The 9,874-nt window shown below is 46.3% G+C and overlaps 1 protein-coding gene across 3 annotated transcripts; it reads left to right on the top strand.

The window, feature by feature from the left end:
* The first annotated feature begins 65 nt into the window (after positions 1–65).
* DTYMK (deoxythymidylate kinase) lies at positions 66–7,143 on the top strand. Of its 3 annotated transcripts, XM_072868338.1 has the most exons (6): positions 66–230; positions 709–817; positions 1,827–1,917; positions 4,121–4,318; positions 5,048–5,142; positions 6,548–7,143. In XM_072868338.1, exons 1-5 carry the CDS (start codon positions 101–103, stop codon positions 5,126–5,128), a joined length of 609 nt encoding a protein of 202 aa, XP_072724439.1. In that variant the 5' UTR covers positions 66–100; the 3' UTR covers positions 5,129–5,142; positions 6,548–7,143. The 3 variants fall into 3 exon arrangements, with proteins under 3 accessions (XP_072724439.1, XP_072724440.1, XP_072724438.1); XM_072868339.1 differs by lacking the exon at positions 5,048–5,142 and having other exon boundaries at positions 4,193–4,318; positions 6,548–7,140; XM_072868337.1 differs by lacking the exon at positions 5,048–5,142 and having other exon boundaries at positions 68–230; positions 6,548–7,139.
* Positions 7,144–9,874: the final 2,731 nt, after the last annotated feature.

Genomic DNA, 9,874 nt, shown 5'->3' with positions numbered 1-9,874 from the left:
GCCTCTGTACCCTTCCGCCGCCTAGAGCAGCCCTGGGGCACTCGCCGGGATTGGCCAGGAGGTGGCGGAAGGGGCGGGGTGGGCGGAGCGCGCGCGCGATATGGCGGGCCGGCGCGGGGCGCTGATCGTGCTGGAAGGGGTGGACCGCGCCGGGAAGAGCACGCAGGGCCGCCGGCTGGTGGAGGCGCTGCGGGTCGACGGCTACCGCGCCGACCTCCTCCGCTTCCCGGGTATGGGGCCTGCCGACGCCCGGAGCGAACGGGGGGGGGGAGGTAGGGGATCCCTGCAAGGCCGGGCTGCAGCGCCCGGTGTGCCCACCGGGGGGGGTAAGGGGCCTCTGTCCGGGGGCTCTGTCCGGGGGCTCTCGTGGCACACCCGGCCCCTGACCTCCTCCCCACCCCTGATAGGTAGATAGACCCCCATCCCCGGATGGACCAACATCCTCCCACCCGTGACAAACAGACATACCCCCACCCCTGGATGGACTGACCTCGTCCCACTCGTGACAGTTTGATCCCCAACCCCAGGTGGACCAACCTCCTTCCACCTGTGACAGGCAGATAGACCCTGGCCCTGGACAGACCAACCTCCCACCTGTGACAGAGAGATAGACCCTGCAGACTGACATGCCCCCCAGGACAGATGGACACTGCTTTGGCAAGAGTGGCTTGGGGCAGCATTTGCTCCTTCTTCCCCTCTTTCCTACAGAGAGAACAACGGAGATTGGGCAGCTGATCAGCTCCTACCTGGTGAAGGAGAAGAACCTGGAGGACCACACAGTTCACCTGCTCTTCTCCGCTAACCGCTGGGAACATGTGTAAAGATAATGTTTGTTAAGTTGTAGAAGAAAAATGCATGGTGTTGAATCCTCCTGGGGTTTTAGCTTGCAATGGGTACAGTAGGTATGAGAGTATGATCCTGTTTAGCAAGGGAAACATGGCTGGAAGCAATGTCTCAAGGGCTCTTACAGCTTTGGATTTAATCTAAGATCAAATCCCATAGTTTGGTTTTTTTAAATCATTAGGTGTGATATTTCCAATCCCTATGCCATACTGGATTCAAGAATTGGGGAGCTGAGACTGTACCAGCCTAGACTGTGAATTTACTTTCTTTCCTGAATGAAGAGACTTTGCTTTGCAAGGAAGTCCATGTGAGTGACAGACTGGTTAAGGAATTGTGTCCAAACTTCCCCTCTAGCCAAAGGTTGTATTCAGCTGTAAGTGGCTGTCCTTGCTTTTGGCCCCTGAGTCTTTGCGTGTGGAGCTAGGGAGGTTGATGTTGGCTGTTTTTAGCTGGAAATCTATATTTAAAAATGTTTTCATTTTAAAAAAAAGCTTTGCTGATTCTGCTGAGTGGTGGTGCCAAGCAGACTGGGAAAGCGTAAGGCAGATAAGTGAGCCGTAATAAGAAACGTCATTGTCGTGAATAAAGGACATTTTGGCCAAGGCAGAGTGTATCACAAATCTACTGCACTGCTTAAAAAGGGAAGAGGACTAAGCTGGTCATGTCTGAATATAGTTCAGCTTTGATCTTGCCTGTAAGCTGTGGAGCTGCCTGGAGCAGTGCCCTGCAGCTCCAGGGCAAGCACCCTAAACTTGGGTGTCTTGAAAGGGTATTTGCTTAATGTCTCTTAGAGGACAGAATACAAATAGCTATTTATCCACGATCAGCATCACAGATAACCCTGACACTGCTAATGATCACTGTTAATGATGACATACGTTAACAGAGAAGCACTGGCCTCATGAGCTGTCTTTTAGATAAACTCTTTTCATTTGTATCACTATAAAGGAGTGTAACTTTCTTTTCTCCCACGTGGTTTTCAGACCGTTGATGAAAGAGAAACTACATCAAGGGATCACACTTGTGGTTGACAGATATGCCTTTTCTGGAGTGGCCTTCACAAGTGCCAAAGAGGTGAGTGAGACCTACAGCAGCCCCTGCCCCTCTCTGTATTTGGGGAAGCAGCTCCAGTTAGAGGCCTGATACAGATGTCTGTGTGCATAGCTGAGGCTCCAGAGGACTGGGGAAATGTGGATTGAAATTGAGGGATGGAAGTTTCAGCTCAGGTATTGACATAGTCTGTTTGCCTGGGTCTACCCCTTCCCCAGAAAGAGCAGAGAAACTCATTCAGTTACTTTTTGTAAATCTGGACAGACTCCTGGCTGTGGGGAAGCCAGCCTGTTTGACTCTGGAGAATGATTATGTGAGTTTATTTGAGATTCTCTATGCTTGCTCTGGCTGCTGGCCCATAAATTTGCAAAGAATAACGGAACCACATATGTTAAAAGGGACCTGCAGAAGTCATGAAGCCCAGCTTCCTGCTCAAGGGTAGGTCTAACATCAGGCAGTCTGCTTGGGGCCACATCCAGCCAAGGTTTGAGTATCTCCAAGGATGTAGATCCACAACCTTTCTGGGCTGTTTTTTCAGTGTTTGCTCACCCTCATAGTAAAAATTATTTTCTTCGTTTAGCTTGAACTTCTCATGTCCCCACTTGTCTTGAAAGCAGAGACAGGCCAAAAGGCACAAGTCAGCTCTGTCAGCCTCCCTTTGGGTCATTCTACACAGCTATAAGATCCTCCTGAGTCTTGTGCTTGTTCTTGTGCTCTGAGGAGGCTGTCCTGGAAGATCAACCAGCTCTCCTGGGCCTCTTTGCCTTCCATGTGAGTTTCCCAGGGCATCCTGCTAAGAGGTCCTTAATAAACAGAAATCTGCTCTCCTGAAGTCCACACTGGTGATTCTGTTTGTCTTGTTGACTCCTCTCCAGATCTTAAACCACTGTCTCATGTTTGCTGCAGCCAAGGCTGCTCCTGACCTTCACATCTTCAACCAGTTCTTTCTTGCTTATGAGTAACAAATTCAGCAGGGCAGCTCCCCTTGCTGGCTTATTGATCACAGTGTCAAGAATTTCTTCAGCATGCTCCAGAAACCTGGATTGCTTGTGCCCAGCAGATAGCAGGTGGTTGAGATCCTCCATGAGTACCACAACCTGCAGTTGTGATCCTTCTTCTAGCTGTCTAAAGATGGTTCCTCAACATCCTCTCTTCAACCAGGCAGTCTGTAGCAGGCCCCACCCCAACATCATGTGTGTTACTCTGCCCCAGTTGTGCTGCTTTCAGGTGAGCCTCCTTTATTGTATCATCCCCCAGACATTTCTTCCTGGCCTGCCATCTTCAGTTCTCTACAGATTGCAAACCTTCCCCTGACATACCTAGTTTAAAGCTCTCTTCAGTGGCTTAGCAAGCCTGTTTGCTGAGATACTCTTGTCCCACTTCGTCAGATGTATTCCTGCTCAGTAGCCATCGATCCTCAAAGAGTGTGCTGTGGTTGTAGAAGCTGAAGCCCTGCTTGCAACACCAGCTGTGCAGCTGCGAGTTGCCCTACATTTATTCCTGCCCAAGCCTTTCCTCCCTTCCTGGAAGAATTGAGGAGATCCTGGCCCCCCGTGCCCTGCACCCTCATCTCCAGAGCCCTGCAGTTGTGCTTGATACATATAAGATCACCCTGATAGTATCACTGGAGCCCATGTGGATGAGCAGTAAGTGGACAAGCCTCAGTGGTCTCTCCACAACATTGTGGATTCACATGCCCTGATGGAAGTCTTCAAATCTGTCAACAAGATCCGAAAGTTGGAAAGCTTTGTCTCTTGTGCCTGGGCTGAAATTCCTGGGTAGGCTGAGAGAGCACAGGGTAGGTATTTGAAAAGGAGTGTCTGTGGGCCCAGAAAGATCCACACTAAAGCTGTGTGGTGTTTGTATTTGGGAGCAGCTTTCTTTCAGACTGGCAACAGCTGTATAGAGACTCAGAATATAACTTTGTATTTAGCTCTGATGGGCTCTGCAGAAGAGATGTTAAAATCTTCAGCTATCTTTGACTTCAGTGAGCGTGAGAGGTGCACAGCACCTAGCAAAATCTGGCCCCCCACAATTACCAGGACTGAATTCCCACATGATAAACTGGGATATCTCCTTTTCAGTTTGTAGGTCTGTGCTTAGTGTTTTGGGCTGCACCTCTTCTCTGGCTGTTCCTTCCCCACCTCCCTCCCCAGCTAACTGGCTTCTTTCCCTTCTTTGCATTCCTTTCTTTCGCCTCAAACTTGGTTGTCTTTGTTTGGGACAGAACTTCTGCCTGGAGTGGTGCAAACAGCCTGACATTGGACTCCCAAAGCCCGATCTGATTCTGTTTCTTCAGTTAAGCCCAGAGGAAGCAGCGGAGCGAGGGAACTTTGGAAATGAACGTTATGAGAACAGCTCCTTCCAAGAGAAAGTTCTACAGTCCTTCTATCATCTGATGAAGGACAAGACATTAAACTGGAAGGTGAGAAAATAACCCTAACGGGCCTGTCATGGACTAGGGTGGGGGTCTTTCTTGAGAGTTCCTGAGTTGTGCCATTGCATCCCTGTGCTCCCCCTTCCTGCTCCTGGTCAGGGGGACATGTTGGGGACCAGCTAAGGGCAGTGTGGCCTGTGGCAGAGAGGACACCTCCCTGTTCCAGGACACCCTATAGGGCCCCATTGAGGTGGGGGGGAAGACTTTTGTTTGGTTTTGCAAAAGAGCTTTCTGACAATCGTTCTCTTTCTTAAAGACAAACTGACAAGCCTGGGTAAGAAGCAGTGGGACACACCCATGCTCTTCCCTGCCTGTTTCCTTCGCATCCTGCAGACCTGCCAAGGATTCTGGAATCCTTGGAGTTTTTTTGGGGCCCTCCTGCAGCTTGCATCTCCCTTACTGATGATCACCTTCCTTCTCACATGGCCAGTTTCCATCAGCATTTGCTGTCTTACTGCTACCAGAATTCTCTCCAAATATATGATCTTTTTTGTTCCATGCTGCTGCATCACTTTTCCTTCTTGTTCATCCCTTGGAGCTGTTTGCAGAGGGCTGCACAGTCAGCAGCCTTATCCCAGAAGAGGAAGCGTTCCCCATTTATGCTGTGTGTACATCACCTAGGCTGAGGTGTTCTAGTGCAGGCATCTTGTGTATCGTCTCCATCACCCTGTCAGTGCTCAATCATGAGATAGGCAGCATCTTCTGTTTATTCTGTAGCTTTCACACAGATGTAGGAGGACACAGATTATGGATAAGTCTCCACTAGAAGCTGAAGATGTACACAGATTTGCCAAGTGATCAGACTGTGTAAGGTAAACATGATTCTGTAAAAGTTTTTTTGTATACTGTCAGAACCTAAAGGACCTAAATGTACAACAATCACCACACTAGGACTTTCATACCAGTAAAAGTTACACTAGGAAATTGCCTTTCCTACATCATAATGACTGGAAAAATAGGCTGACAGAAAACATGGACCATAGCACAAAACCCCAAAATAATTCATTGAGCAAAAATAAGTATGCCATCATGAGAGACAATATGGAATTTGCATATAGTCTGTAAACCCTGATTTTTTTCCACAGATTCCAGCAGCAGAACACATTTCTTCTATTACCTGTCTTCTGATATTTGTCTTCTATCCCTTGCTTGAAAGGAGTTTTCACTTAAAGTATTACCAACATGTCTGTTTAAAATACTCTAAAGTGCACAACTATCCAACAGCTATATATCAGAATAGATGATGAAGAGATGACAGGTGTCCCTGAAATGAGCATGGAAATCCAGTTTCAGTACATATTAAAGGTACAGTTAGTATTTCTGTCTCTTTGCCACCCAGTACCAGATAGAATAACAGACATCAAACACTGCCAAAGAACTGTTTGGTGCAAGGCATGAAACACAGCTCAGTACCATTGGTTACACAAATAAATTGAGATCAGCAAGCTGCTTGAGGATATTGTGTGAGCACAAAGGTGGGGTGCTGGCTGTGCTATAATGAAAAGGCTACCATTTAATTATGGAGTCTATGTACTGCATATCCTCACAGGCTGCTCTTTCTCAGCAATGCTGTGTGGGCCAGTGTTGCATAGGTCACTGTGATAAATCTGCGCCTCTCTACATCTCTTCACCAAATCATTTCTTCACTTTGGTCACTCCCTCAACCACATGGGAGTGATGCTGCTATTCTTTAAATGTCAGCATTGTATAGCTCTACCACCTTTACTGACCTCAGCTTGCAGTATTTAAAACAAACAAACAAAAACAAAAAACCACAAAGCTGAAACTGGAACATCACATGATGGATTTTTAGAGGTTCCTACTATCATGGGTGGAGTTTATTTTGAAGAACCACTGAAGGATCAATACACTGATGTTTCTGGGGGACTATAGTACAGGATGAAGAACATTTACCTGCCTTTAGGTCATATGCCCTAAAGCCTGTCAGCAAACAACATGCAGTAGCAGCAGTTTTTTCTGTTTCCCTTCATCCAGCCCCACATCTACTTCTTAAATGTCTGTTCCCAAATAAAATAGATTTTTTTCCAATTCCACTCCAGAAATAGTGCACAGGAGGTGTAATTTGCTCCTTTCACTGCTCATGAATAGTAACAATATTGAGTAATGGGGGGAGAAGATATAAGAGCAAGGTGAGTTTTTCTCATTTGGTGTTGGTAATTGAGGAACATGTTTCTGTATTTTTTGTCTTGGAAACAGATAATGGATGCTTCAAAGAGCATAGAAGACTTGCACAGAGAAATCAAGTCCGTTGCAGAGGAAACCATGCAGGAGGTTCAGAATAAACCCTTAGGAGAACTCTGGAAATAAAACTTTATACAGGTTATTCTTTTAGACCTAAGGGAAAACTCACCTTTTGGATCCTCCTTGCTTGGATAACTCCTGTACATCACCTTCCACTAACTACAACTTAGATCCTGTGTATTCTTCTGGGTCCAGCATGGTGCTCATGTCCTTGTGATTTTATCTGCTCCTCCCCTCCATCCTGCATAGTCCCTGCTGTATTTTCTAAATGAACATGTGATAAGCATGTAACAGATTCCTTATAAAAACCTCCCTACCTCAAGTAGGAGCTCTTGTTCTAGCCCCAGTCCTGTAGTGCAGATGTGGGTACGGAGCCCAGGGCTGTCCCAGGACACGGACAGCAGCAACAGGCAGGCAACAGGCAGGCAACAGCCTTCCTACTTTCAGGGAACTACCATGTTTCTGGTTCTTGTGCCTCTCTAGTAAATGCATCCCCTGTGCTGAAACCAGTTTGTAGAGGACTTGCTAATAAATTATTCTTTTAAACATTTTGCACAGGGCATTTTTTTTTTCCCAGTATGATCATTTATCTTCTAGGATATATAGGAGGTGAAGGTGCTGTGGTTCAGGCACTAAAGCCAGAGAGAGCAGTTTGCTAGAGCTGTGAAATGAAAGGAGAGATGAATTCAAGTCTGCTCCCCAGCTGTTCAGTGAGAACAGTACAGAAACTGAACTGCTATGAGCAGGTAAGAGTCTGAAATAGATGTATTAGCTCATGGCAAGGCCAATTTGAAGGGTGAGTGGCACATAAATTATTTTAGACTGTTCAAGTTACTCCTGTGGCCAAGATCAGAGGAATAGTCACCTGTGACTCCTACACAGACCCCAGTGGAATTTAAACAGCCCAGCACAGGCTGCCAAACCAGATCAGCTATGAATTCATCTAAGTCATCAGTAATGACTAGCAAACTACAATCAACTGGAATGTTAAATTGAATCATTTGCAAGGTGCACTGAGATATGGGGATGACCAGGAGAGTTAATGTCTCTATCTGATGGACAGTTAACTCACCTTCTAGCAGTGTGGACTGGACTTAGCTCCAAGCTGGCCAATACAGAGACTAAATCCTGCTCTAACTCTTAGAGAGAGAGGCAGATTGAACTGATCCACTAGCAGGGAGAGGAAGGTAAATGTTTAAAACAAAACTGCTAACGCAAGCATCAGCTGAAATGGAAAAAGCTGCTGCCCTCACTTTACAGCTGCATGGTGCTTGGCAGCAGAAACACTCCTTGTGAAGGAGGTGAGCACCTGTAACAGTGAATCAGGCCCTTCCAGCAACACTGGAAGAAGATGACACACAGAGAAGTCATTTAATTCATATTAGCTTTAGGCTCCTGACTAAAAAGACAGAAATACCTGTTAAAGATCTAAGAAAGCTGAGCTTAGCTCTGTTATTTGGGTTGTGTTAACACTCAGGTAAAGTCTTGTCTGGCTGAGCCATCCTTAACCATAAAAGCATGAACATGAAATAAGTCTTCTTGTGTACAAATCAAGAGGGAGGTGTGTCCCGAGTGACTAGCCCTCAAAAAAAAAAAGGACCTGCCAATGGCAACAGGGTGCAGCCTCCTGATTCAAGTGCCATGTCCTGCCATTGCATGGCAAAACAGGAAAAATGGTTGTTGAACTGACTACACTTACTTCTGTAGCATTTGGCTACTGCAGAGCTGGGGTTTAAAAGGCTACCTGGAAACTGAAGCTATGAAAAGCTATCAGTTAAATAGCTAAACAGTGGGCACACAATCTTAAAGGAAACAAGTTTTACTTTCCACCTATTTCTGAGCCTCTGCTTGGCTCCTTCCCCTCTACCTCAAAAGCACACATGGCAGAGAGACTAAAAAAGCATGTCCAGTCTTGGAAGGGCTTACAGTTGTAGAAGCAGATAGAGGCTGCACCACTCAGCAGGGACGGCTTTCAAGTATTGTTTTGTTGCCGCATATTCATACACTTCAAAATTCAAGTAGCAGAATTGCTATGGAAGTGTTTTTTCCTTTTCTGCCAGCATGTCTGCAGTTGCTCACCCTCTGGGACAGGAATAACAACATCTATTCTATGCTAGAATAGCCAGCATCTATTCTATCAGATACAACAAAAGGAAGATAAAGTCACCATTGCACATAGTGCAACTTTTGCTTCCATCTGCCTTCATTGCCCTATAAGGGTATAAACTGCAATCGGTTCGACAGCGTTCCCAACTGCACTGCAGAGTTACTAGATACCACCTGCCACCACCTTCAATTCAAGTACAAGAACATTAGGACAGGCAAAGACTTTAAATCTGTTTATTCAGGTACAAATTGAAAGCAGATGAATGGAGCACAGCCCCACTTCCTCTGCTGCCTCTTCTCCTAACTACAAGAGAGAAGAGGAGAAGCAGGCGGAAAGCAGCAAATAATAATTTAGTGACAGAAGCATTGTGGTTCCCAGTTCAAACCTCTGCTTTTGGATAGCACAGGGACAGTTAGAGCATCAGTAGGTCAGTCACAGGGGAAACAGGTCATTTCTAGCCAGGTGTCACCATCCTTGGCTATAAAAGCATCAACCAACAGGTTCCAATCCTAAATGTACAAAACAAAGCCTTGTAAACAGGTTTGCAGTCTGCAGCATGCACTAAGGAAACTACTTCAGCAACTTCTGTTGCAGTTTGCATTAAGACAGCTCTCCTCCATGGTTTACCTTTCTCTGAATTCCGTGCAGTGAAGGGCCCCAGGCAGAGCTATCATCTTAAAGCAGCTAAAATTTCCAGTGTAACTGGACCTTCTCAAGGCATTCTGTCTTTACCGCCCCCTTTGAGATGACTTCCTTGAAATGGGTTTCTCCAGGTTAGCTCCTACAGTACCTTTGTGCATACTCTGCAGGGAGGGGGAGCTGGCAGAAGACAAAAGGAAAGGTACCTATGCAGCTAGGAAGCCTACTTGACCTTCAGGCATCTTTTCTGATTTGGAAAGGGAACGTCTAACAGGAGTAGTTGGAGGAAATGCTGAACAACCCACCGAGAATACCTTGAGGAATTCTACAGCTCACATTTTTGGTACCAACAGGATTAATTCCCTAGATGTCATGCCAGCACACTGGGGTGCAGGAACAAGCAGGCACATGACTGGCAGATCTCAGTTGTCCTATTTCACCTCTCCCAGCTGTGGACTTCTTTTTTTCCAGGGCTATGGAATCCAGTTCTCTGCTCGAAGCAGCATTCCTGAAGATACTTGCTGTAGAGATTAATC

This window comes from Ciconia boyciana, chromosome 7, assembly GCF_034638445.1.
Source record: "Ciconia boyciana chromosome 7, ASM3463844v1, whole genome shotgun sequence".
Taxonomy (NCBI): Eukaryota; Metazoa; Chordata; class Aves; order Ciconiiformes; family Ciconiidae; genus Ciconia; species Ciconia boyciana.
This window is presented reverse-complemented; position numbering and strand designations above follow the sequence as displayed.

Coding starts and splice junctions, on each gene's coding strand:
- DTYMK (XM_072868337.1), top strand. CDS start 101: ATGGCGGGCCGGCGCGGGGCGCTGATCGTGCTGGAAGGGGTGGACCGC. Junction 231..708: donor CGACCTCCTCCGCTTCCCGG/GTATGGGGCCTG, acceptor TCTTTCCTACAG/AGAGAACAACGGAGATTGGG. Junction 1,918..4,120: donor CCTTCACAAGTGCCAAAGAG/GTGAGTGAGACC, acceptor TGTTTGGGACAG/AACTTCTGCCTGGAGTGGTG.